At 36.8% G+C, this 27,730-nt stretch overlaps 3 protein-coding genes and 1 pseudogene across 5 annotated transcripts; 1 reads left to right on the top strand and 3 right to left on the bottom strand.

The window, feature by feature from the left end:
- Positions 1–147: 147 nt before the first annotated feature.
- LOC143464708 (protein O-glucosyltransferase 2-like) lies at positions 148–5,920 on the top strand. Of its 2 annotated transcripts, none has more exons than XM_076962638.1 (10): positions 148–429; positions 1,048–1,253; positions 1,369–1,571; positions 1,819–1,896; positions 2,169–2,335; positions 2,598–2,832; positions 3,371–3,580; positions 4,887–4,976; positions 5,261–5,371; positions 5,812–5,920. In XM_076962638.1, the coding sequence occupies exons 1-10, from the start codon at positions 260–262 to the stop codon at positions 5,827–5,829; spliced, it is 1,488 nt and encodes a 495-aa protein (XP_076818753.1). In that variant the 5' UTR covers positions 148–259; the 3' UTR covers positions 5,830–5,920. The 2 variants fall into 2 exon arrangements, with proteins under 2 accessions (XP_076818753.1, XP_076818752.1); XM_076962637.1 differs by having other exon boundaries at positions 5,710–5,920.
- Positions 5,788–10,692, bottom strand: LOC143464709 (4-aminobutyrate aminotransferase, mitochondrial-like). The gene is made up of 11 exons (XM_076962640.1): positions 10,525–10,692; positions 9,755–9,849; positions 9,548–9,577; positions 9,320–9,437; positions 9,121–9,164; positions 8,771–9,016; positions 7,756–7,950; positions 7,446–7,598; positions 7,169–7,336; positions 6,848–7,103; positions 5,788–6,705 (listed from the first exon to the last, which is right to left on the bottom strand). Exons 1-11 carry the CDS (start codon positions 10,595–10,597, stop codon positions 6,581–6,583), a joined length of 1,503 nt encoding a protein of 500 aa, XP_076818755.1. The 5' UTR covers positions 10,598–10,692; the 3' UTR covers positions 5,788–6,580.
- A 206-nt stretch (positions 10,693–10,898) lies between these two features.
- LOC143464711 (4-aminobutyrate aminotransferase, mitochondrial-like) lies at positions 10,899–18,561 on the bottom strand (annotated as a pseudogene). The gene is made up of 13 exons (XR_013118531.1): positions 18,406–18,561; positions 18,025–18,119; positions 17,374–17,403; positions 17,178–17,295; positions 17,044–17,087; positions 16,637–16,879; positions 16,284–16,478; positions 16,036–16,188; positions 15,752–15,923; positions 14,345–14,346; positions 14,009–14,265; positions 12,862–13,827; positions 10,899–12,194 (listed from the first exon to the last, which is right to left on the bottom strand). The product of XR_013118531.1 is annotated as a 4-aminobutyrate aminotransferase, mitochondrial-like (transcript).
- Positions 18,562–23,531: 4,970 nt separating this feature from the next.
- On the bottom strand, positions 23,532–27,354 carry LOC143465474 (4-aminobutyrate aminotransferase, mitochondrial-like). The gene is made up of 11 exons (XM_076963797.1): positions 27,202–27,354; positions 26,758–26,852; positions 26,154–26,183; positions 25,958–26,075; positions 25,835–25,878; positions 25,436–25,678; positions 25,090–25,284; positions 24,845–24,997; positions 24,572–24,739; positions 24,158–24,416; positions 23,532–23,985 (listed from the first exon to the last, which is right to left on the bottom strand). Exons 1-11 carry the CDS (start codon positions 27,269–27,271, stop codon positions 23,861–23,863), a joined length of 1,500 nt encoding a protein of 499 aa, XP_076819912.1. The 5' UTR covers positions 27,272–27,354; the 3' UTR covers positions 23,532–23,860.
- Between the last annotated feature and the right edge of the window lie 376 nt (positions 27,355–27,730).

The raw sequence follows: 27,730 nt of genomic DNA, 5'->3' as shown, positions 1-27,730 counted from the left end.
TACCCTAATAATAATAAATAAGAAGATTTTGTACACAACGTTATGTCATATTTATGCAAATTCTTGTATATAGAATTCTCTATAATTTGAATAATACAATTTTAAATACAGAACCAACATATAAATATGATGAATTATTGCAGGTGCTAAAATATGTAAATAGGTGTGAACATAGTGGCTGCTACTTTGCCGTTTGGTTGAACAGTAGATTTGGATTTAGTTTTTAGTCGACACAAGCGTATAGGAACCATAACATTTGATGATGAAGTTGCTTTTTGCATTTTTTGTGTCTTCCTGTTTTATTCTGTTGTCGGTTGCTAACAATATTGATGTCAAAAATACGCAAATCTGGGGCTCTGCATTGAGAAGTGAAGCGAGATTGCCTGTCCGCTATTTCTATGTTCAAGCTTATGATAAGAAAAATAAAATGTAAGTCACTGCAATTATGCTATAAGCAGCTATAGCTATAACAAGGTACTGTGTTTTTAGATTTATTTTGTAATGCTGTATGCTTGCAAAAAATTGATTTAAACTGCTAAATTCACACTACTGTTGTAGCATTCAATTTATAAAGCACAAATTATTTATAGTTGTTTCTTAGTATTGTTTAAATTAAAAAGTTTATAGATTAATTTGGAGATATAGAATTCAACCCATTTTGCTTTGCTTTTGTTGCTTGTTGTGTGATGTGTCCACCATAGTATATATATACTGTATATAAAGCAGACGTTTTTCTATAATATATAGTAGATAGCCTATGTAAATCTTTAACATATAAAACAGCAAGTATCATATATATTTAATTTTAACCATTAGAATACATTTCGTTGTTCTATTTTATGTAAGTTTGTTACTATTAAATATACTCGCAGCATAGTGTTATGGTCTTTATGTTTTCGGTAGCTTATAAACATTTCATTAATATTTATGTAACATACCGATATATTATTAACAGTTTACCAACACCATAACATCACACTAATCAAAGTAAAGGTAATCCGCAAAATGTATGTACTAATATCTAACTTTAATAAATGTACTATTCAGAATAAAAAATGACCTTGGAGATGATGCCTTCAAGTTCACACTTGGTTCTCCAAGTGGTGCACATGTAAGAGCTTGGGTTACTTTGCTAAATCGTCACAATGGCAGCTACATTGGAAGGTTTCGAATGTATGATTACTCTGGTGATATCAAGATTTCTGTTACACACAAAGGAAACCATGTTGCCCAGTCTCCATACACAATAAAAGGTGATATTGATGCCAGAAATATATTTTTGCCATCATGTTTTCAAATATGTAATATTGCAAAGTTCATGGCCTGAGAAAATGATCTGTGTTAGCCTGAAAACTTTTTCAAACATAGATGTTTATGGAGATGAATGTGATTGCCCATTGAACAACAGGAAGCAATGGATGAAAGCTCTTGAATGTCCTTCATCTTACAAGCAAATAGAAGAGGATTTTAAGAATCGTAAAACAATTGACCTGACCACACTTAAAGAAAAAGTGTTGGCAAGATATGGCAAACATCATTCACTCTGCCATTATGTTGTGAAAGACAACGAGGTATAGATTTGTGCTGTGTTCAATTTCAATTTGTTTTGTATTGTTTTTTACTGTTATCAATAGTTAAAATAAATACATTGTGTCACGCTATTTAGGATATGAATACGATTGTACCTTTTTGCTTAAAATTTACTTATTTTTTTGTATACACTGTACAGTGTACAACTTCCACTCTTGTAGTAAAAACAATAATGGTAGTAACTAGTAAGTATAAAATTTAAAGGATATTAACCAGGAAGGTTTTTAGGTATATCGAGAGTGCCATGGCAGTATCACTGATTTCAAAATGTTTATGGACGCTCCAATGCTAAATTTGGCAAGAAAGGTTCATAATAATTTCTTTTGCTTGTATAAATTGTATGTTCTAACTAATGTTTTGCATGGCACCGCCATATGTAAAATACACAGTAATATATATCAGCAGCCGGATTTGAGTTATCTGAGGGTGTAAACTACCGTAATTTTTTGATGTTGTTATGATTCTACTGTAGTAGTTCAACAAGATGTTGTGGTCACTGATCATGCTTGAAATATATATCAAGTATTGTCGTTTCAAAACAAGAATATTTTCATAAAAAATTAATATGTTGTTTTCAGGTAAAGCTTCCTGATGTAGAATTCTTCATCAACCTCGGTGACTGGCCATTAGTGAAAAGTCCTGATGACCCACTTCCTATTGTGTCATGGTGTGGATCTGACAATACTTATGACATTATACTTCCAACTTATGATATTACCAACTCTGTGCTGGAAATGTTGGGAAGGTAAATATTCGCTAATCTTTTTGCTTGTGTGTTTATAATAATTTATGGTTATTACAATTTATGCTTATATTAATTTATGGTCAGTAATCATTTATAGTATAGTATTTGCTGTGTGGTTATTACTGCTCTTATAATTTTCTACTTTTCTATGCTTCAAATCAAGCAAAGAGTGCAGTAAAAATTTGATTGCAGTAAAAATTGCAGTAAAAATTCAATAAAAGTTCAGTTTTTGATGTTTATGTTTGGTTGTTTCATTTTTCAGAGTAAGCCTTGATATATTTTCTGTACAATCCAACACTGGGCCAAAATGGAAAAATAAAATTGAGAAAGGATTTTTTCGAGGGCGAGATAGTCGTCGAGAAAGATTGAACCTTGCTGGAATGAGTCAAGAAAATCCCGAACTTCTAGATGCTAAAATTACCAACTATTTTTTCTTCAGAAAAGAAGAGGAAAAGTATGGAAAGGTCAAGTCAATTTCCTTTTTTGACTTTTTTCAGGTGAACAGCAAACACTAATATTTACTTGTAAAGATAAAAATTTTTTTCACTTTTTTAACTTCGTTTCTTAACTCTCTTAAAATTTCTTATCACCTTTATGAAGCAAATATTGTTCATGTTATTACTTGTGGTCATGTTATCTGGTGCAGTATGATATTAGAATCTTTATACTAAGACTGAGGAACTTCTTCGCAGGACTTATAACTGGCAATGATTTCTCACCATTTAGGGTTGGGTTAGGCTAGTAAGCTCATAAACATGGTTTGTAAAATTTTGTTTGCTATTTATAGTTTTTTATGTATTTTTTTTAATTTTCTAATCTTGCCTTAATTCGGTTCTGTTTAACAGAATAATTGAACAGGTTCTACCATCATTAATAATTCGCCAAAGGGCATCACTGCCATTGGGCAGTCAGTGCCATTGAATTTATAACATGAATTAACATGGATTGAATATGTCTCTCAAATATATAACAATGAATTGGTCAATGAAAGATATATCTACTTTGGGTGATATTATATTCAGCTGTTTGTTTCAGTACAAATATCAGATCAATGTTGATGGAACAGTAGCAGCCTATAGATTTCCATATCTCATGGCTGGAGATGCATTAGTCATGAAACAAGATTCAGAGTATTATGAACATTTTTATCGTGAAATGAAGCCTGACGTTCACTACATTCCTTTAAAACGTGACTTATCTGATGTAACGGAGAAAATTAAATGGGCAAAGAAAAATGACCAAAAAGTAAGCCTAGCAGTATTATTACTATAATCTATAATGATATTAAGTTGCATGTTACTTATTTAATTGTCCTGAGTAGAAAATAATATTAAATTGGCACAATCAAAATGTAATGCAAAGCGTCGTAAAATTTAAATTCTGCTGCCAATGATTAAAAGCTTAATTACGTCATAGTAAAAAGTGCTAGAGACAAAATCGGTTGATCGCATGTTCAATTTGTCAAATATTCTTATGCAATACTTTAAAACCGGTATGTACCGGCTTATATATTAAGCGCCATTTTTAATACGATCACTTTATTATAAACAATGTTTTGGTGGGAATGTGGTTGTTTTATTCTTTGATAAAGCGTCTTTGCTACTCAAGTTGGTTATTAAGCGCTGCCTTGTCATTTTGCAAAAGACTTTTCAGAATAGAAGACGAGCAAAATGCATTACATAACGGTAATGGAAGACTGGTACACGTGGCATGTGGAAATGTATCAGATTTGGGCGAAAGCACTGTCCACTGTCTAGCATTAAGATTTACAACTGTGCCAAATTACCACGTCATTAAAAGCGAAGTAAAACCGAAGGCAGTAAGTCGTGTTTTGCCACGTTATCTGGTTAGTGGATGTCATCTTAATTACGATACTATGTGTCCCAGCGTTATGTAATTAACATAAGAAACTGACCCACAGCCTAAAATTGATTGGTTGTCGTGTGGTTTTTATCTGCTTTGGACAAACAAAAAAGATTAAAAGAGTTGGACAGGCCTTGAGACTGCTGTTACGTAATAATTTTTGAACGCATACATTTACTATCGTGTACACGAAACGTTTTCAGCGGCGCTAACACGAACTTTAATGCACTTAACTTGTATATACAAAACGGATCAGATGCCAGTATATATACGGTAATTACACATTTGTTCCGCAAGTTTTAAAAAATGTTCCAATGTTTGCTGTTTCAAGTTTTTAGTCATGTACTTCATCATCTCCCTTGTGCAAACAATACCCTAACCTAAACAATGTAAAACTAAACAATACCCCAATTGCAACAAAATAATGCGTGACGGGAAGAAAAAACGTAAGAGAGAAGGTAGACGTGATCAAAATATTGAAGTTTGGTCGTATTAAACAAAAGCAGCCACTAACGTATTTTTTTATGCTTGAGTGGCCAGTCCAATGCCCACTGCAGTTCCCAGTTTCAAAACTGTTGCCATTCCTCCCACTACCTTAAGCAAAAAATTATCCATTTAAACACAAAACATCTAAGTAAAAACCTTAATGAGCATGCTTGAAGCACTCAATACATGGTCTTTTTTGTAGGCTCAGGAAATTCAAAGAGCGGGAACAGACTTGGCCCGACGCATCCTAACACCAGCTCAGATTCTGTGTTACCACGTCGCCTTCTTTGAGGTGAGAATTTGTTTTCATTGTTTGTCGTTAAAGTGGTGGCAGCTAAATTTATTAAAGCGTGCTCTAATTCTTGCATTTATTCGTTAATATTTTACAGTGGATGGTAATTACCAAAGTTACCAGTTTAATCACATAATGCCAGTTGAAACATTGATATGACTGTTTGTACAATAAAAAATATTGCTCATATTATTTTGTCATGTTAAATTAAACATAAAATTAGTCTTTTGTAAACCAACAGCATATTATATGATGTCAAATTTTGAAATTTTCCGCTTTTATAGCAATATTCTCGAAGACAAAACCAGCCTGTAACTGTCCTTAGTTCAATGGAAAAACTGGATCAACCTAACAAAAATTGTAACTGCAGAAAAAAGAAGCGTAAAAGCAATAAGGTAAAACATATTTACTGGACTATAAAACTTGAAGTGCTTTGCTGGACTTGCTATTCCTTATAAACTGGTACCACTGCATTTAAATTGGTACCTTAACTATATCTTTTTGTTTAATGGGTTTGATAAATTTAATCTTAAAATTAATTTGCCAAACAAAATGTGAAACATTAGAAAATGATCGCTGTGTCATAAAAACGGCAATATAATATTCTTTTTGTGATAAAACGAAATATTTTTAACCATGGCAATGATCGTCAGTTACATCTCTTACAATCTGCTTGAACAAATATTTGGTTTTATGACCAACAGCATTATTTTATTATATTGGTATTTTGTAGGTGAACTATTGTATTCTACCATGCCTGGGACGTAGGATTGAACCTAGCTTGTAAAAACCTTGTTGCATTGTTGTAAAATCCGTTCCTTTTTGTTTTTACTAGACGAAGGATGAACTTTGAACTCAAATGTCATGCGCTAACAAGCAACAGCATTATCGATATTACACAATCATAATATATGCAGTAATAAAATACACTTATTTCTAGAAAAGCATGATTTCTGGTTTACGATGAGGTAAATCTGAAATAGATTGATTTCAAGTTGTCTGGAAAAATTACATGAAACTGAGCAAAGAATAGGGTATTATTAAAGTGCCCCATTCGTAACTGAACTTATGGAAACTAAACTTGTGGAAGTTAAAATAAAGGAGTCAAACATTTTGTAGGCATGCGCCCAGAAGCTACACACATACACATTTCGAACATCCTGAACGTGAATGAAAAGTTAACCCAATAGGTCGCAGAAATTTTTTTTCTATCCTGAGCGGATTAACCCTTTTCCAGGCTACAAATTAGCAATACTTCGGCACAATAATTAGCAATATTTAGGTCAGACTTGGTGAAGATTTTTATGATTTATCTGCAAAAAATGAGTTTGCTTTCATTTGGTTATTGTCCTTGCCGCAGTTGGTAGGCTACAACAAAACAGTGCTAGTTGATAATAGCGTGGCCTAATTCACGGGAAAATTGACAAAGCCAAGAAGGCTTATAGCGTGCAAGAAAAGAGTGATAATTAATATTAACTTATTGATTAGATCTAGCACGGTCGCTATACAGGAGAACAGAAAAAAGTTAAATAATAATTAATTAAAGCCAAGTTATTTAGACTACGGGGTGGTGTATTCTATTTTCTTTCATAGCTGACTGAGTTTCATGACCTCATGTCGCGGGCAGTTTCTTCCACCTTTTCCAGCAAAATGTCAGCATGAGCGGGCGTAAAAAGAAGCGACGGTCGAAGTCTGACTGAGTGGTCTCCACACTTTCCAATTAGGACGCCTAAGACGTTAACAAATACTGTGTTAAAAGTACACGGAACGGATAGGCAATACATTTCTGCCGCTTTTCCTGCGGATATAATATAGCTCATACCTCACTTTAACAAAGTACAGTGATGACTGAATTCACAGCTTAACTTTACCTTTCTGGAGAAGATTTGTCACGAATTTTTCCCGCTTTCCGTTTTCTACTGTAGTTGCGATGAACAAACCACGTCCCCGAATGCACGATAACAGTTCTGGGAAAAGCTTTTCCAGCTGTCTGAGGCCATTCATGATGTAATGACCAGTGATTTCGGCTTGTAATAACAAGTTCTGCGATTGAACGACCTCGAGGACCTTTTCGAGCAGCATCAGTTTGATTGGTTCTCCCATCCAAGTATTAACGACACGATATCCCTGCAGAGAATTATTAAAACATTGCGCGATGATTTTACGAAATTTGCAAAGCACAAGTCACCCACGTGTTTCCATCGAAAGTCATCCGAGTAGTAAAATCCGCCAGAAAGCATCTTCTTTGCAAAGGTGACAATGTCAGGTGGTGTTTCCAGCCCCCAGTAGTCATGAGCCCACATTCTTCCTGTAATGGCCATTCCAGTCTGAACTTCGTCGCAAATAAATCCAATTTTGTTCTGAACAGAACAACAGTGGCTAAATTACTTCGACAACAAACAGCGAAACATGTTTTTTTCCTTCAACAGTAGCCTGTAGTAGAGTCAAAGTCATATTCATCCATCACACCTTGGTTGCAATGTTCCTTAATTTCCTGAAGAAATCATCGGACGCGTGATTATCTCCGCCTTCAGCCTGTATCGGTTCGATCACCATCCCTGCGACCGGTCTTGTGTCTTTCCACTTATCGATCAAATCTTCCACCATTGCCAAACATCGAGCCTATAACGTCGTAGATAGAGTGGTAACTACTGCAGAAGTACATTTGAGCACCCCGAAGAATGCAGCCTAAGTGTCACTTAACGTTGATAGTTGTGCTATTGACGCTGATCGATATTTAAAGAAAAGACAAATTTAATTTTTTTAATTGTTTGATTACCTCTTCTTGTGCGTTTTCTCTTCCGTATTCCTCAAGAGGGTATTTCAGCTTTGGAAATGGGGCAACTGGCCAGTCAAACGCAGGCACGTCCAATTTATGGAGAGCCTTGCTGTGCGTTGTAGACAAAGTACCAATAGTGCGGCCATGAAATCCTCCGTCGAAAGATATAATGGAAAGGTTCGGTGAACCTGGAGCCTGTAATACAAAAATATTTTATTCATTAAGAAATAAAATGTGGTTGTGGTTTTCGTGATGCAATTTAAACTATTTCTTGGCCCACCAAAATAGCAATGAATAAATAGGCCTAATTTTAATTCTACACTACTCTATTTAAATTTTTAGAAGAGTTTAAAATAGGACCAATGAATTTTTGTCTTCGAAAGAAACAATTCGCTGTTTACAATTTAGGATAGTTGGATGCGGCGAATTATATAACTTTACTCCATTAATTTTATTGGTACCAAAACTAAAAAGGCTTGAGAATTGAGAAAGACCAACTGATTTTAGAATTTGATGTCTATGGTATTGGCGGGCAAGTGACACTCTTGAACATTTTAAGCAACTATGGTCGTCATCAGTGGGGCTGCCATCTGTAGCTTGCGGAACCAAAACCAGTTTGCTTCCTAGCACAGATTCAGCTGGAAAAGGTTATCTCTGGTTTACTGTTAAATGTCTGCAGTTCAATGGTAAACGTGAAGATGAATTTGATAAAAGCAGTTAGACTATACGGTAGATAAAATGAATTTGGTGCAAGTATATAGAAAATGCTTTCAAAATAATTTCTTGTTAACTTTTTGTAACATTTAACGTAGTTTACTGGTACTGTTTGGTACTAGTTGTGTTATTTGTGCTACATCAATCGCTATATACTGCTTATGGTATAAAGACTCAAGACTAGTCAAACATAATAAGCCTACATACAGTAGGTTATTACATATTAAGCCTATCGTCTACGATATAGAAATATGGTTTGGTCATTAGTACTAGGCAAGCGTGCAAAAATAATATAACCGACCTGATTTTTCATGCATGACGTGTACGCAATATCATGCACATCAGCAGGCACCTCCTCCCCTCTTTGCTTCTTCATATACCAAAAGAAGAGTGACTTGTAAGCGTTCTCATTTGCACAGCTCCCACAGCCCATTGTGACTACTTGGGTTAAGCCTTTAGGTGCAGCTTTTAGTAGGCTATTCGTGACTAAGGCAGGAAAGTCACTGGAAGGAAAATATCCAATCGCTGGCCTGTTGGCAATGGTTGACTAAAAGGTATATTTTTGTTAGGCTTCCAAGTGATAAATGTTATTCGTCGGCAAAATTGTCGAACCAAACAGAAATATTGTTTGATATAGGCCTACAAGCTTACCGCTGACTGATGCGCTTGTTCCAAAATAGTGGGATGATTGTATCCTATAGATCGTAAAATGGAAGTTTTAGATGTGATGAATGTTGTCATAGAAACACTATATTAAAAAGTATAGCTATCGTAGACATTAGCACAAATAAAAGGCTTTCTTTGGCTACACATGGTGGCCATAGCATGCATGGTGTTAGGACTTGCCTACCTAAAGGAAGTGTAGAAATTTGTTGAAAGCAGTCGAGCAAAATATTTCCATCAGCGTCAACCAAGTAGTTTAACTTGCTTTTTTCGAAATTGCAGAACAAGGAAAGGACAGCTGTATTCTGTATGAAAATATCTTGTCCTATTAGCAATAATTAACGATTGTCTTCTTGCGCAGTAAATTAGGCTAAATAGGCCTACTTTGAAGCCCAATAATATCAACATGGTATACCTGGATTTTATCCATTTCCTTTGTCAGTTTCTGCAAAGACATGTAGGGTTAAAGGCTGTTCAAAGCCGAATAACAAACTATTCGTCATGTACAGTAATTCAAGTGTAAGATTTGTATAAACTACAATATTGTTAAATTTAAGTTTATGTTTTAATGGAAAACTCATAGATAATTAATTAATTAATGACGGCCAGCATGCGTATATACCCTTGTTTGTGGTCCAGGTATTTCTGTTTGTACTTGAGGTTTCATGCACAAGTTATAGTCCTTTGTTGTCTCCTGGGTACGCATAAATCTGGATTCTATAGACAAATAAAGGTTCAAATTAGCAGGTTATAACAGGTATGGAAGTATCAATCATACGAAAAGCGAGCACCGGTACTGTCAAAGCAGTAGAGTGAAGCTACCGAGCACGTAATTATGTTGTGCATTGTGTATAATCACCAATGGAAGGCCACTATTGAATGAATACAGAAGGAAAATATTTTTACTCGTGTAATTAAAACCGCATAAGGTTTGATAAAAGGAAATTAGTTCACGACACAAAACAACAGTCGATTGATCGCATGTTTGGGGCCCCAGGTTTAAAATATTACTATATAAGCAATGAAGCTTTCAATATACGAAAGATGTCTTTCCATTTTCTAACTATCTTTGTCGTCGAGTGCTACAACATATAGCCTACTGTAATACGTTACGAAAAGTTCTTAGAAATGGTTTTATTCATCTCTTTTGAAATAGTAGACTGACGGTAGAGACTATAGAGGTTTACGGTGATCATGTTTTAACTGCTCGTATATAATCACGTGAGGACTTCGAGACAACCACTTTAACAAAATAACGACAAAAGAGGTTTGTTTTATGTTACATCATTGAATCAAACTATGCCTTAAGCAACTCCATATTAAGTGTGTTACGCCACAATTAAATCAGCCAACAATTAGGAAAACGATGGCGTGAAGTAACTCAAAACTTACCAAAGTTGCAGATGCAGCAAGTCCAACTTCGTCCCAGTTTCAAAAACGTTTGCTTTGCCGTGATGGAAAGCATGACTAAATGTTACCAACTAATAACAGAACGACTGTAATAGTAAATAATAGTAATGTAAAGCGCAAACATGAGACATTTCGAAACGTCTTTACGAAGGCTAATCCACCCCCTGACTTATTCTATCTCAGCGATATTTACAACACTTTCTTTAAATTAGTTATAGGTATAATATGATTCGTAAAGTTTGGTGATAAACACATCTTGAACAAAGAAAAACGGTAACGCGACTGATGTTGTTTTTTGTAACTTTCGGTTTTACGATGCTTACGCTGCAATTATTATTGGTAAATAACTATGGGCCTAACTGGTTAAAGCTTGCTCAATTATCTGCACAAACAACGTGTTGTTGTCGGTAAACCAGAATAAAGTGGTCCCCTTTTATCGAGCTATGACTTTATGGCTGATTAAAATTAATTGAGCTATGCTTAAGTACAGTAACTAATTGCCTGCGCTAGCGAATGTTATCCAGCTTACTAATGAAATAAACATACTGCTCTCTACAGCGAGATGATCTTGTGTAATTATGCTTCGGTAACGCGTCACCCAACGCATTCATTCTTCAGATTATTTATATTGGCGTTTTGTCTTACGGACGCTATCAAGCCGGAGACCAAGAAAGGAACATGAGAAACGCAAGATTAAAGCATTAAATGCTAAAATAAGTTCAAATCTATTCCGATTTAACTGAAATCAGCGGATTTGGCGCCATTCCTGTACGAGTGTACGGCATTCGGTTTAATTTCCAGGATCATGAATTCGGCACAAAAAATCATCTGACTTGTCGAATCATGGCACCGCCTGTTTTCCTTTGCTTTAAATATATACTAACTTACGCTAGCAGATCGAATAACTTGTAAAGCAGCTCTTTTCAGGCAACATCAATAATCTCTGTCCAATAGAAACCAAATACCAAAGTTTGTTTTGTGCTATTAACTGTGATGACCGATGAGCAATAGTGATACGCAAACTGATTTCAAAAGTGTGCGTCATAGAGCTGTTGCCGAGCGGAGGAATTTAATGAAAAACATCGGATTGTCCTTTATTACTAAATTTGGCTCAAACAAAGTTTTAACTTACTCCGTGTCGGTATAGCCTACTTTTTATCTGCGCGAACTGCGCAATTTATTCGACTTGACTTTATTGCATCCTTGGTATTTTGGAGCGGTGTAAGCCTTTTGTTAGAACTTTACGTTGGTTTACCTGATTGCTGAAAAAATTTTGCCGCCATGATGATGCATCATCAACGTGGTAGAGTAAGACGATAGGCAATTAGTAGCCTACGGTAAGAATTACAGGAACCCGGCCGGTTGGATTTTATTACTTATTGTGTATAGTCATTTTAAGTCTTTGTTCTAAAACCTTAGCCGTGTTATCCAGCGCTTTTCTGTCTTGTTTTGTTGTTTCCTTTAAGTCTTTGACAATAACAACGCAGTTATACCTCTAGAAATACCACATAAAATAACGAAAATATTTGTAGAATAAATCCTAAAACGTAGGATTGGTCATTCACAATATACAAATCAGGGATTTGTCGAATGCTTCATCGTTTGGCAGAAACGTCAGTATTGTCACCGTCAGCCCAATATTAAATTTTCGCCTGAAGAAACAAAGACTAAGTTATTTCTTTTATTGCAAAATGCTTTCTTCCAAAAGCAATATGATATGGACTCGTAAAGTTTAACCTCAATAACCTATCAGGGGCGTTTATTCCGACAGAAATTGAAAGACAAGAAGCGAAGACGTACCACCCGAAAGAGTATGAAGAACTTAGGCCTACACACTCCAGTCATAACCCATTCCAGCAATTCTCAAGTTATGAATTGCCAGGATTGTACCGTTGGTTGACGACAAGGCTATGTTTTGTTGATAGACAACCATAACTATTAGGGCCCTATGTAGAGATTATTTTTTTTAATACAGCAATGACTATCATAATGTTTATTTTCGTTATTGTCTGTGGGTGGAACGAAAATAATTTAATTTTGTAACTTAACTTAATAATTTATCAACATACTCTTTAGTCTAACGCTAAACTTTTCACCAGCAGTTTGCTGGCGTGTATAACGGCAAAACTTAGTTCTTATCTTTTAAGCAATTGTTACTACTTTTAATCGGTACAAGCTAGGCTAGTTATAGCCGTTAAAATAAGATGTTGCGGACAGGGTGGAGTTAATTTCTATATACGATATTTTAAAATTGGTGCAAAAGGTTACATTGAGCTAGTATAGATACCTGGTATAAATACTACATTTAACGATTCCTACGTTTATTGAAAATCCAATGAAATGAAGAAGAGTGAATGCAGTGAGTCACTGAAGTTGTAATAAATTTCAGTAACCTATAAGTTGCTGCAGTAAACATGGACCGTGGACCAGTAGAATTCCACAAAAGGAAACCATATCACAAAGGCCAGAATCCCTTCTTATAGGTTGAGAAGGATGGCGCAATATCAAGGTCATCTGTAGTGCATTGAGCATAGAATTGATTTCCACATAATCGTATACAACAAGTGAACACTTAAAAAACCTCGAAACTTACTAATATCCCAGCAATTTCACACATTACATTGAGCCGATTTGTGACAGTAATATATTTCTGTATATGATAAAGTATAGTGAACTGTTATTGAATGTTGCCCTGATTGAGTGAACATGTTGGAAACAAACACTGTTCTCCAATTTAAAACCTATGTGTGACTTTACAATAGAATATGCGGTAACCTTAAAGAGAACATTGTTTGGATTTTTACAAAAATTATAAAATTGCTTCAACAAATTACTTTGGTAGACTTATATATGCATCGTGTTTGGGAACTTGGGCATATATGGGTTTTAACTAACTTATTTATATCTGCGTTTAAATAGATATATGCTTATTTAAAAAAAAACTATGCACAAAACCAGACTTAGGCGGAAGCAAAAAATTGAAAAGCTATGTGAAGATTACATTTTCAAACCTGAAGAATGAACGCCTTGCTGTTGTGAATAGGCCTATAGCTTGAAATCCTTAGACCACAGTATGAATGATCAGTTTTCGCTTTATACTGTCAAACTAGGCTATAGGTTAAGTGTGAATCTTCGTGAATGCCTCATTTACATAAACGTTTCAACATTTCATCTCTCGAGCAGTTTCTTCTACTTTGTCCAACAAAATGTCGGCATGAGCAGGCGTAAAGAAAAGTGATGGACGAAGTCTGATCGAGTGGTCTCCGCATACACCGAGCAAAACACCTGAAGCATGAAAACAATCCGTTATTTACTGTAGGGTATAGCCTACTGCATTAGGTTGCCGAAATGGATAGGTAAGGTGTTAAGGTATAACAATAAGCGCATACTTGCACTTCCAAGGATACAGCAAAACATGTGCTTCTCTATCAATAAACAGTTTAGTATTTCCTTCCTATCAACTTACCTTTCTGTAGCAACTTCTTCACAAACGTTTCCCTCTTACCAGCTCCAGTGATATCTGCTGCAATGAACATACCACGCCCTCTAATGGCTGACAATAACTCGGGAAACATCTTTTCCAACTGTCGCAGTCCATTCACGACGTAGTGACCAGTATTTTCGGCTTGAAATACCAAGTCTTGTTCTTTGACGACGTCCAAGACTTTCTCAAGTAAAACCAATTTGATTGGTTCTTCCATCCAAGTATTAACGACACGGTATGTAATGGTATTGAAGAAAAATGGCACGAACCAAGCAGACCGCCAGAAAATAAAGAAGCTAGACAGAAAAGTTGAAGAATGGCTGAGACTCTCACCTACGCAGAGAGAGTGAAAAGACAGTGGAAGTACGACGTGGCTGCTGACTACTGCAACCACAGAGAGGTAACGATCCAATTAGTCAATGACAGCAAACGAGAAGAAATCTACAGGCTGCTGAAAGAAGTCAAGATACTAATCCAATACATCGAAGGCATCATACAGAAACCAGGGAATACGGTAAATATTACCGTAGATAAAAGGAACAGTGCAATAAAACTTGCAGACCTTCTACGCAAAAGGCCGGAAGTAAAATCTGCCATCGCTCACGGAGATGAACGAACAGACCTCACGATCCGGTGGGTACCTATCCACTATCCACAGAAACACCTCGACGAAATCCTCGCAGACTATGAGATCCATGGCCCAGTACAATTGGGCTCTGATAAATACGGCATCAAAGACGGAAGAAGAATTTATAGAGTAAACAAAGAAACAATGGAACGAAACCAACTCCCATCGTACCTGTACCTGGGAAAAATCAGATGCGCAGTAAGTTATAATGGTCAAATTCAAACATGCTCCTTTTGCACAGAACAAGGGCACAAATTTAGAGACTGCCCAAAGAGAATGCGGATGGGCAACAGCGATGCGGACAAACAGGATGTACCGATGACGACCACTCGGAATGTGGAATCAGAAGAGGAGGAACCAGCACCACCTCCCAGCGAAAGAACAATCAAACTATTACGAGAAAAGAGCACCAAGGATACGGAGAAGAGCCGAGCGGGAGAGCTTTTGGAGGGGAGCCTGAAGCTCGACTCGAATGAGCAGTCCCCTGAACAACAGAAAAACAGAGGAAACAAAAGAAAAGACATCAGCGGGGACTCAACAGAAAATCAGGAAAATCAAAAAAGTAAGATAGACCATATGCCATATGACTTTACCGAATTGCCTTTAAACGAAACCGCAGACGTGAGATGCACATGCAGGAACTTCTATCAAGTTCGGAGAAGCAATAAACCGGGAAAGGAGGCACCGCGGATTCAGCACCCGGTGTACTGTGAGGGATGCGATGGAGCCCTAATAAGGTGCAACTGCGTCGACTTCTCGTTCCAACTCGTTGAAAATAGATACAAGCCATGCTTTTTTAATTGCTGCAAAACAACGTACAAACCGAACCCCAGTGAACTCAATAGAACTATCACGTAATGGCCGCACAACTCTGCTGTGTTTCTTATTTCAGAACGATTTGGAATGTACTCTGTGCTCTACCTTTTGATCATTTTTTCTCGAATTTTTTTTTATTATTATTATTAAGCGTGCCTTAACACTGTTTGAGAGCGTTTAATAAACAAAAACACAAGTATTAACGACACGATATCCCTGCAGAGAATTATTAAAACATTGCGCGATGATTTTACGAAATTTGCAAAGCACAAGTCACCCACGTGTTTCCATCGAAAGTCATCCGAGTAGTAAAATCCGCCAGAAAGCATCTTCTTCGCAAAGGTGACAATGTCAGGTGGTGTTTCCAGCCCCCAGTAGTCATGCATGAGCCCACATTCTTCCTGTAATGGCCATTCCAGTCTGAACTTCGTCGCAAATAAATCCAATTTTGTTCTGAACAGAACAACAGTGGCTAAATTACTTCGACAACAAACAGCGAAACATGTTTTTTCCTTCAACAGTACACAGTGTGTCAACCACTCAAAGTCATCCTCATCCATCTCACATTGGTTGCAATGTTCCTTAATTTCCTGAAGAAATCATCGGACGCGTGATTATCTCCGCCTTCAGCCTGTATCGGTTCGATCACCATCCCTGCGACCGGTCTTGTGTCTTTCCATTGTTCGATCAAATCTTCCACCATTGCCAAACATCGAGCCTAAGATGAAAAATTGGTTTGTTTAATGATTTTTTATTCTAAAGTCATAGCAACCTGCACGACCAGTGACCCATATCAATTCTTTTTCTCCTTACCTCTTCTTCTGCATTTTCCCTTTCGTGGTCCTCAAGCGGATATTTCAACTTTGGAAATGGAGCAGTTGGCCAATCAAAAGCGGGTACATCTAGCTTATGGATAGGTTTGCTGTGTGTTGTGGAGAGAGCCCCTAAGGTCCGGCCATGAAATCCTCCGTCGAAGGATAAAATGGAAAGTTCTGGTGAACCTGGAGGCTACGTATGAAGGTTATGTATGAACCTCAATCGATCAATCATAAAAAAATAACGTGCCAAATACAACAAACTGGGAGCAACAACAAACGAAAATTAAACAAGTAAAGATCTCAGACATTGAAATTTTGTCAAACTAGATTGAACCGGATTAAACTAACCTGATTTTTCATGCATGATATGAAGGCCTCGTCTCCCATAACTGGAAGCTCTTCACCTCTCTGGTTCCTCATATACCAGAAGAACAGAGACTTGTAAGCGTTCTCGTTGGCGCAGCTGCCACAAGCCATGGTCACAACCTGGTCTATACCGGACGGGGCAGCTCGGAGCAAACTGTTCTTGATTAACCTCGGAAAATCCTTGGAAGGAAAATAAGCAAGTGCCGGTCGGCTGGCCATGATTGCCTAAAATAAGCAGAAAAATATTAAGAACTGCATGTTAAGTTTAGCACGAAATGAAACGGTTTCTCAGTACTTGCAACACGTTTTTAACTAAGGCCAAAAGCAATAGGCTACAACAACAAAAGATTGTTATTTCAACATTATAAAAAACGATTTTAAGCGCTTACCGCTGATTGAAGACTTTGTTCCAATATTGCCGGGTGATTATATCCTGCATAGAAATAACCAAACGTTTGCTCCGAAGTCTCAAAACTTTTGCATTTGTGTAATTCATATACGAACTGTATAATGCCATGCTCACCTAATGGAAGCGAAGAAATTTGCTGAAAACAATCCAGCAGCTTATTCCCATCAGCATCGACCAAGTAGTTTATCTTGCTCTTCTCAAAATCACAGAATAAGGAAACGGCTGCTGTGTTCTGGAAATTCAGGATTGAGTTGTTAGTTTTGCATTTTTTCGGAACAGTTTTTGTATTTTATCTCATATCAGCAATTACCTGTATTGCATCCGTCTCCTTTAGAAGTTTCTATAGAAAATAAAATGCGTCGGATAAAATGCAGTGGAAAATACGGTGCCAGTTTTTGGACATTTTAATGGTATCGGGACATCTATTCTTGGACCGAGGAAAGTCTTTGCACGGCTATAACATTATGATGATAATTGTGCCAACTCGAGCTTTGGATAGTTGTCACATTCGTTTGTGCAACTATATCGATAGATACTTTTTTAGCTTTTGTTTCCTTATTTTATACTCTTTATTAATCACATGGCTTCATAAACGATAATTAATTTAACCAAGTTCAAGTTGTTGTTGTAAAAATGTATGCAATTAAAGCCATTGTCAGCGTAAATGGTTGGTTAATAATTAATATAATTCTGATTTATCCTGATACCATGCACAATGTAATTATTTCGACACTCCTAACTTTAATTGTCATTTCTTCGCTTCCATTGTCGTTTTTCTTTAATGAACTTGGAATTTTAGAGCTAAGATTAATACTTAACTTAGTCGGGACAGTACAGAAATGTAAATCGATTTGCGATATTTGACTGCGACTGCCGCCTCTGAATCTTCAGTAACAATCGATTGAACCGATGATTGCATGAAGACTTACGCTTAGATTTGAGCCTGATAGGCGATGTCTACCTTAGTTTCCGGTCCAGGTACTTCCGTTATTACTTCCGGTTTTTTGTACTCGTCGAGAACTTTTGTTGCGGTTTGAGTTTGTTGAATTCGTAAGCCTTAAAAGTAAAATCATAAAAAATTTCATCATTCCTTAAACCAGATATCGCATCTGGCGCTCTTTACACTATTTAATTGATATATTATTTACATAGTGGGTTATAGATACCGGGAATTGATCAATACAAATGAGCAATGTTGTAAAGACGATATCATCTCGGCATCATTTATAAAACAAATAGGTATAATTAACAATGCCAATGCCCTCGCATTGGTGTGCTTTACATTCCATATAACCTACAATATCTGAAAGATTTGTGGCGAACAAATTACACAAGCTCTCACCGCTGTTGTATAAACTGCTCCATCCCCAGCGTGATTTCAGTGAGAATTGTCTTAACGTAATTGATTGCATATTCGAACAACAATACAGCGCTTATCTACGACATTAAACTATACAGAATACAGAAAGTTTCAACACCGCAAGGTGTTAGGCTATAGTATGCCTATATGAGCATATGTATATATCATTATGTAACAATATTTAGTCTGTTTTATTCACCGCCAACACCTGTTTGGCACTTTTGATACTTCTTACGTCACTACTTCAGGTGGTTTACAATGCATTTTTGAATCTTTAATTAATTTCTGCGTACATCACTGGTTGAAGAATTTTACACTTTCGTATTTTATCTTTTATTGCTTTGCCTTTTACTTTATTTATTGCGTGTTTTATGGAGGCTTGTCTGCACCTCGCCTATAGATATAAGAGTTGTGTGGTTTGCACAGAGAGTTTTCAGTTTTTAATTTGGTTCTGCTCGCGTACCGCGGTAGCGTAAAACAACAGTATGATAGATGTTTTCTGAAAGTGTAGTTGGTGTCGCGGTTAAACGCCATTGCGGCACAGAACAAGGCTGAAATTAGGAAAAGGATATATATATATAAGGTTACCATATTTTCGTGGCCTAAAATCCGGACACTCTTTAGTGCCCACTAGCGGTTTTTAAAAATGAGGTATGAACACATTGTCTGTCAATATGACGTCACACTAGCAATGCTTTGCCTATCCATTGTATACCGGAGTGCATTTTTGAACATAGTGTCGTGAATTCACTAGGCTATTGGGCTATTTCTGATTTGATCTCTAGGCTAGGGTTAGGCTATGGTGATCTCTAGGCTAGGCCGCTAGGGTCTAGGTCAGACTCGTCGCGTGCCACGTGTTGGACACCTCTGATTTACAGGATTATTCCCGCAATTATATAGGCTATAGCCTTTAGAAATTATCGACCAAATGCCATACGAGTATCAAATTTGTTACTATTGGAATCAGGTTGGTGAAGATGTGAAAAACTGATGCTAACAAACGACAAATACATGATTGAGGATGTTATCCCAATGTAGTCCTGTTTCTCACATTGCTGTGCTACACGAATAAAACACCTTCACTCACATTTCCATATATGCTCAGTGGATAAATTTTGTTTTCGAACCTTTTAACGGTTATTTCATCACTTTTGATTGAACGCTAGTTTCTGAAACTTTTTTGTGTAAAATAGAATAGTCATACCTTAACAACGGTTTCCTTTGCACTAGCATTTAAACCTAATCTTGCAAATTCCACAAAACTTAATATATATAAATTATATAAAATTACTGCTATTAGGTTTCTAAACTGAAATTATAGAGTGCTGCAATACCGTAGAATGCTTGTCACAATTTTACTGAAAACCCGCAAATTCAAGTGGAGTTTTTTCGGTAAAATGTATTTACCTATTTTACAGCTGTAAAGCCAAACAAAGTCTTACACGATAAGGTTGAGGTCTTTCACCAATATCTATGATAGCTGTCCTTATTAGTAGTTGTTTGTTTAAGCTATACTATACAAAACGCAAACCAAATTTTCTAGAATCACATATAGGTCGTTATAACACATAAGCAATAGCGTAAGTGCACTGAAAACAACTACTAACAAACACAGAAACAACACCATCAAAAAAGACACGAAAACAAGGCTATAGAAGCGCGTCACGAACGTACGCAGGAAAAGCAGCATGTGAGCATTAGGGTTATGACTAGGAATTTTTTTTGCCATGAGCACTGAGCATGTGCCAAGAAGTCTGGCCTAGCAGACGACATTTGCTCCCTTTGACACGACCATTAGTATGATAAACAGAAAAGAAATTGCAAACAAGCCTCTTGAATGACAGCGAATATACGAACAAAAATATCAGAGTTCCTTAGATTTCGGCGGTGAAAGTGTGGCTGATAGCTCGCTGACCCCGCATTTACGAGTACTGGGTTCGATACTAGCGGCTCTACGCTATCATTGTATTGCTGTTGGGCAAAAAGTTAACGACACTTGTTCTTGTACTCTGATCCTGGTGAACAGTTCCAGATTTGGGCAAAGAAGCAAAAATCCGATAAAGAATGCACACACACAAGCTCGACAGTAGGGGTTCGAGCGGTGAGGTATGTTTGCCAAGTTTAAGTCGTACAAAGACTTTCCTCAGTCCGAGAATAAAGGTTTCAATACTAATTTCATTTGGATGTTTAACACGTACCTGTTACATGCAGGCGACATATCGCTGTATACCAGAAGTGCATTAGTCGCAATCAAAAACGTTCTCTTTCGTCCCATCTGTCACTATAACAGCGACAGGTAAGTAACTAAAACGATTAAAATTCAATCCTGATTATGATTTTATTAACGAAATGGCTCATTATAACTTTTGAGGTATAAGCTGGGAAATGGGCTATCATTTTAGTTGTAACTATAGCCACATAAAGACAAGGGTTTTGTATATATCGCCAAGCCGATGATAGACGCTTTGTTTCGAGGAAGCTGGATCAAGACATTTTTTCTTTTATGAAAGCCGAGCCGAAAATCCTGTGCTGGATTTGCAAAGAAACTGCATTCGTTTGAGCCTACATCATGAAAAGTGATATGGGAAATAGAACTTTTTATCAGAACTATTTTAATCGTCGAATTTAACCAAACTTGTCGTTATACTAATCTCAAGTTCAAAATATTTACAACTAATTTCAGGGTAATTTTTTTACCACTGATCAAAGTTTAGAGACGCTTTGTCCGGTTAACCTACAGCCCTGGTATGAAGGGTTTGTGATCAAAAAGATTATCCTTTTATGATTTTATCAATTATAATTATCTCTTTGTCATTGTCAAAATATCTGAGAAATTTTGTTGCATCTGTATGAAACAATAATATTAAAATCCCAGCAGATGTCCAGCTACTGCCAGAATATTACCAGTTTTGAAAGTGCTAGCAGAGCTCTCACGGTATCCTGACAAATTGCCACGCAAATGTGCAAATGCTCTATTTTGTACAAAACTTAGAAAAAAGTTGCATTGTATTGTATATTTTTCGCCATTAACTTACTGTGCGTACGGAAGCTACGATGCTAACCGTAGTACTTATAGCACAATAAAACACCTATAGTATCCTAACTTATGGCTTGATTTATGTTTGAAATGGCTGAGATCACTCACATAACGATTATATCGATCAAACAAAAGAGCGAGTGACCCATTATAAGGGACGTATACGCACGGACAGAGGGGCCAGCAATTAGAGAAGTACGCAGTAAGTTAATAGTTTCTACTCGTGTATGATGTGGCAAAAGAAACTTTAAAGTTTGATAGAAATTAAGCATCACAATAGATCACGCCTTGGGCCATAAAACAATAGTCAGCCGATCGTGTGGTTGGGATTCCTGGTTTAAATCGTTTTTAAATAGCCTAAATAGCATCGGAAGCTTTCAACACTTGTACAATATTCTTTCATTAAATATTCTCTGTAAAGTTATAGTATATAGTTAGTGTATAGTTCTATTAGTTAGTGTAAACCTATGAGCTGGCAAGTTGTGTTTTTTTTCTTTCGCTATAGTTAATCTTTCTTCAATTTAGTTATAACTAGGGCAACCAAAAGTCAATATGGTCAATTTTTTTTTACCTGCTCAGAATGCTATGAAACAAGCACAAAACAAATTTCAGCTTTGTACGACGTGTGGTATAGAAGTTATTAGGTCAGATAAAGTCAAAATGTTACGTTAGGTCAAAATACGGTCAAATTGTTTCGTTAGGTCTTTTTTTTAGGTCAAAATCTATTAAACTTGTAATTTTGTAACCATTTTGTAATATTATTCTTCCGTTTTTCTCTTTTCTTGTACCGCAAACAATTCCAGTCCCGCAAATTTTACTTAGAACCCAAGCCACAAAGAGAGGGAAGGCTTTTCAGCGCGTTTGGTGACGTCACGATGTGACGTCATTGCATTTGAAACTGCAAGTTGTCAATCTTAATACGCAGAAACGAAAAAAAAGTCAACACTAGAAAAGCATTTTGTCATTTTTAAATGCAGCTTTAGATTAGAAAGTTGCTGTAGACAGTGTAGAGACTATCAGTATAGCGTTTTTCAAAATGAGGTCAAAATTTAAACTTTTTAGGTCAAAATAAGGTCAAAATGTAAACTTTTTAGGTCAAAATAAGGTCAAAATGTAAACTTTTTAGGTCAAAATGAGGTCAAAATTTGCAAATTTTAAGGTCAAAATTTAAAATTTTTAGGTCAAAAAACTGGTTGCCCTAGTTATAACATGATTCATAAGGTCATGTGACGCGTGCTTGGGATTGCTTTGTGAACAAACAAAGGCGGTAAGGCGACTGTTGTTAGTCGCAACTTATGGTTTTACGATGTTTACTTTGTAAGCATTGGCGTAAGCTGATAGCGTTTACTAGTTCAAACTAGAGCCAACTATCTGGATAACAACGTGTTGTCCTCGGCAAACCAGAATGAACTGGTCCTATTTTGTCCAGTCTATAGGCTTAATCCAGTTATTATCAAAACACTTATGCATTTATGTAATGAAGTTCGAAAGTAAGACAAACATAAAGATCTCTGACACAAACTAGATAGAAGATGATCTCGTAAATCACTCCTTGATAGCCAATGCGTTCATTTGTCGGTATAAAATCTAACTCGTATATAAGTGGTTTGCGTAATGGACGCTGCCCTGATGACAAAGAAAAGAATATAACCAGAATAAAACATGAATTGCAGGCATAGACTTAAATCTATGCCCAGTTTCCTCAAACAACTACGGAGTCGGTGCAACAAAAATGTTATTTAATCCCCGACCCGATTCTTTTGGCAACTTGTGATTTATTTCTTTGTCATTTTGTCTATAAATAATTCCTACTGTACATTGAGTTTATTGCAAAATAATTGTTTTCTGGTTGTAACTTTCCTCTCATTTGACGTCACGACGACGAATCGTCGTCATTCACGTAGGAAGATAAGGCGATAGGCATTTAATACTGTAAAAATAATAAGAACCCAAGCGGTCGTATTTCATTACTCATTGTCTTGGTTTTAAGCTTTTCTGTCGTTTTACCCAGAGTTTTGACGTTATCGTCTGCTTATCCCCTAAAGTCCTAAACAGCTTTGACAATAACCACGCCTGTATATCCATGTTTTTAATCTCAAAAAATTGCACATGTAATGCAGAAAAGATTCGTGGCAAACACCTTAAAATGTACAAGACATTGAAAATTGTAGAAGGATTTAGGATTAAGGTTTTTTTAGGGTGATGTCCCCGACGAAATCTTCCATTTAAATGGACCTAGAGCAAAAGTGCACAACATTCAGGATAGAAATTACACTACATTTGGAAAACCTTAATTTTAAGTGAACAGCCACAAGAAATTTTGCTTCGAGATTATAGAGATATTTGATTTTTATTTGCGAATTAGCGAAGTGGTGTGCGCTTAATATGCCTAAACACTTTTCAAGATCTCATCTCTCGAGCAGTTTCTTCTACTTTGTCCAACAAAATGTCGGCATGAGCAGGCGTAAAGAAGAGTGATGGCCGAAGTCTGATCGAGTGGTCTCCGCATACACCAAGTAAAACACCTGAAACATGAAACCGATTCGTCACTTATACCGTAGGCTATCCTACTTACCGCAATCGCGATTACGCAATTGGATTTTAAATTTGTTACAAGTGTATCTGCACTGTCAATAGTAAAGCGAAATATAATTCTATGTTAGAGGACGGTTTAGTATTTCCTTTCTATCAACTTACCTTTCTGTAGCAACTTCTTCACAAACGTTTCCCTCTTACCAGCTTCTGTGATATCTGCTGCAATGAACATACCACGCCCTCTAATGGCTGACAATAACTCGGGAAACATCTTTTCCAACTGTCGCAGTCCATTCACGACGTAGTGACCAGTATTTTCGGCTTGAAATACCAGATCTTGTTCTTTGACGACGTCCAAGACTTTCTCAAGTAAAACCAGTTTGATTGGTTCTCCCATCCACGTGTTGTAGACGCGATAACCCTACGCAAAACCGAAAAACCTTTATCGCTACTCCAAGCCATGGACCATAAATGCCCGGTTCTTTAATTTAATTTATTGACTGCTGATGAAAAAGCACGCGTTCCATAATAGTTTAAACAAACGTCACTAACACTACAGTAAAATGTCCGCCTTACGTCTTTCCATCTGAATTCGTCAGAGAAATAGTAACCACCGCTCAACATCTTCTTGGCAAAGGTCACGATGTCAGGTGGTGTTTCCAGCCCCCAGTAGTCATGAGCCCACATTCTTCCTGTAATGGCCATTCCAGTCTGAACTTCGTCGCAGATAAATCCAATTTTGTTCTGAACAGAACAACAGTGGCTAAATTATTTCGACAACAAAACATGTTTTTTCCTTCAACAGTACACAGTGTGTCAACCACTCAAAGTCATCTTCATCCATCACACCTTGGTTGCAATGTTCCTCAATTTCCTGAAGAAATCATCGGACGCGTGATTATCTCCGCCTTCAGCCTGTATCGGTTCGATCACCATCCCTGCGACCGGTCTTGTATCTTTCCATTGTTCGATCAGGTCCTCTACCACGGCTAGACATCGAGCCTAAGATGAAAAAATGGTTTATTTAATGACAATGTATCGATGTATGTCTAATTTGTTGAAACCTGCACGTGCAGTAATTCTAATCAATTCACCTCTTCTTCTGCGTTTTCCCTTTCGTGTTCCTCAAGCGGATATTTCAGCTTAGGAAATGGAGCAGTTGGCCAATCAAAAGCGGGTACATCTAACTTATGGATAGGTTTGCTGTGTGTTGTGGAGAGAGCCCCTAAGGTCCGGCCATGAAATCCTCCGTCGAAGGATAAAATGGAAAGTTCTGGTGAACCTGGAGGCTACGTATGAAGGTTATGTATGGACCTAAGTCGCACAATCATAAAAAAATAACGTGCCAAATACAACAAACTAGGATCTGTGAAAATTAAACAAGTAAAGATCGCAGACATTGAAATTTTGTCAAACTAGATTGAACCGGTTTGAACTAACCTGATTTTTCATGCATGATATGAAGGCCTCGTCTCCCATAACTGGGAGCTCTTCACCTCTCTGGTTCCTCATATACCAGAAGAAGAGAGACTTGTAAGCGTTCTCGTTGGCGCAGCTGCCACAAGCCATGGTCACAACCTGGTCTAGGCCGGACGGGGAAGCTCGGAGCAAACTGTTCTTGATTAACCTCGGAAAATCCTTGGAAGGGAAGCTACCAAGAGCTGGCCGATTGGCCATGATAGCCTACAAAACCAGGGACGATTAAGAACTGCATGTTCAGTGTATAGCGAAACACTACGGCGGACTTGCATATACAACCTAATGTTTTAACTATGGTGAAAAGCTGTTACAGGAAATTATCGATTTTCCTTTTTTACCAAAACAAATTTAAGCGCTTACCGCTGATTGAATACTTCGTTCCAGTATTGCCGGGTGATTATATCCTGCATAGAAATAACCAAACGTTAGTTTCAAAGCCAAAAACCGAAAAAAGGTTTCGCATTTGCATAATGCCATGCTCACCTAATGGAAGCGAAGAAATTTGCTGAAAACAATCCAGCAGCTTATTCCCATCAGCATCGACCAAGTAGTTTATCTTGCTCTTCTCAAAATCACAGAATAAGGAAACGGCTCTTGTGTTCTGGAAATTCAGGATTGAGTTGTTAGTTTTGCATTTTTTCGGAACAAACTTTGTATTTCATCTCATATCAGCAATTACCTGTATTGCATCCGTCTCCTTTAGAAGTTTCTAGAAAACAAATTGTTGGATAAAATTTTACCTGGTCAAATGTAGTGCAAAATACGGTGCCAGTTCTTTGTACAGTTGCTTATTTTTATGTAGGACTATTTATCGTTGAAGTGATAAAAGTATTTACATCATGATCTGATTGTGAGAATTTGTGAGTGCAATTTCTGATGGACACATTGATTTGAACTTATAACACATCTTTGGCCCTTCATGAATAGATACTCTAATCAACAAAGTTCTATTTGCTTTCATTGCATGGATTAATGCAATCAAAGGAATTGTCAGCTTAAAAAACCTGATTTATCGAAGGACCAAGCACGATGCAATTATTTCGACAGTTCTGAGTTTAATTATCATTTCTCCGCTTTCAATATCGTTTTAATTAACGTCCAGGGATTTCAAAACTAAAACTAATGTCAATTTTAATCGATATCGTAGGACAAATCCCATGTATCCAAATCGATTGGTGATATTTATGTGCGACTGCTGCCTCTGGAATCTCATTAAAAATCGATTGAACCGATGATTGCGCGAAGAATTACGATTAGATGTGACACAGATACGCGATGTCTACCTTAGTTTCCGGTCCAGGTACTTCCGTTATTACTTCCGGTTTGTTGTACTCGTCGAGACCTTTTGTTGCGGTTTGAGTTTGTTGAAATCGTAAGCCTTTGAAAAAGGAAAATCGTTCAACATTCACGCAAAAGTAGCGTCGTACAGATAACGTATTTGACGCCCTTTATTTAATTCCTATTAAAAATATAGTGGCCTAAAAGATATCGTTAACTAAAGCTGCATGTTTGATATTTTATTTTTCGTTGACATTTGAAGATGTTAGAAAGACTTTCGAAATCAAGTAAAGGCTAATCTTTGTATCCTTTGTCAAACATGTAAACTTATTTAACAACGAGAATGTTAGACGGTCAGTGATAAATATTGGTTTCTTTTACATTCCATATAACCTACACATACTCTATTTCAAAGACCAAATAAGCAAATTGCACAAAGTCTAACTCACCGCTATTGCTTAAACTGCTCCATCCCCAGCGTGATTTCAGTAAGAACTGTCTTGTCGTAATTGATTGCATATTCGAACAACAATACGGTGCTTATCTACAATATTAAACTACATACATTTCAACATCATAAACTGAAAAGACAATAGTATTATTGTCAGGCCGAAACCAAGGTTACAATGAAGTCAAAACAAGCCAAATTACACAACTGATAAACGTTCTATTCCTCTTTTAATCATGCTTCTTGTTATTTAGGGTGACGTCCCCGACGAAATCATCCATTATCGTTTCTAGATTTTTCAGCTCCAGCTTTACACGGCATGTGCACTTGCACATGTGCCGCCGCGGTCTCCCAGAGAGTTCAGGCAGCGCGTGCATACTTTATTGGCGACTGTGAAATGTCATACAAATTCTTTCTGATACTGTTAAATTGAGGGCAAGTCCAAAAACACGTTGATCTCATATGAAAGAACACTACTCACTGAATATTCTGGTAAAATAGTTTGAAAAATACATTTTGCTTAAATATTT

This window comes from Clavelina lepadiformis, chromosome 7, assembly GCF_947623445.1.
Source record: "Clavelina lepadiformis chromosome 7, kaClaLepa1.1, whole genome shotgun sequence".
In the NCBI taxonomy this organism is placed as follows: domain Eukaryota; kingdom Metazoa; phylum Chordata; class Ascidiacea; order Aplousobranchia; family Clavelinidae; genus Clavelina; species Clavelina lepadiformis.
This window is presented reverse-complemented; position numbering and strand designations above follow the sequence as displayed.

What these genes read in the sequence shown, in the direction of transcription:
- LOC143464708 (XM_076962637.1), top strand. Translation starts at nt 260, where the DNA reads ATGATGAAGTTGCTTTTTGCATTTTTTGTGTCTTCCTGTTTTATTCTG. An exon ending in CAAAGAAAAATGACCAAAAA is followed by an intron (nt 3,581 to 4,886) that starts GTAAGCCTAGCA and finishes TCTTTTTTGTAG; the next exon opens with GCTCAGGAAATTCAAAGAGC. An exon ending in AGAAGCGTAAAAGCAATAAG is followed by an intron (nt 5,372 to 5,709) that starts GTAAAACATATT and finishes GGTATTTTGTAG; the next exon opens with GTGAACTATTGTATTCTACC.
- LOC143464709 (XM_076962640.1), bottom strand. Translation starts at nt 10,597, where the DNA reads ATGCTTTCCATCACGGCAAAGCAAACGTTTTTGAAACTGGGACGAAGT. An exon ending in CGTCATGCATGAAAAATCAG is followed by an intron (nt 7,951 to 8,770) that starts GTCGGTTATATT and finishes TTTGTATTACAG; the next exon opens with GCTCCAGGTTCACCGAACCT. An exon ending in GAGAAAACGCACAAGAAGAG is followed by an intron (nt 7,599 to 7,755) that starts GTAATCAAACAA and finishes ACGACGTTATAG; the next exon opens with GCTCGATGTTTGGCAATGGT.
- LOC143465474 (XM_076963797.1), bottom strand. Translation starts at nt 27,271, where the DNA reads ATGCAATCAATTACGACAAGACAGTTCTTACTGAAATCACGCTGGGGA. An exon ending in TACCTGGACCGGAAACTAAG is followed by an intron (nt 26,184 to 26,757) that starts GTAGACATCGCG and finishes TTTGTTTTCTAG; the next exon opens with AAACTTCTAAAGGAGACGGA. An exon ending in AGGAGACGGATGCAATACAG is followed by an intron (nt 26,076 to 26,153) that starts GTAATTGCTGAT and finishes CTGAATTTCCAG; the next exon opens with AACACAAGAGCCGTTTCCTT.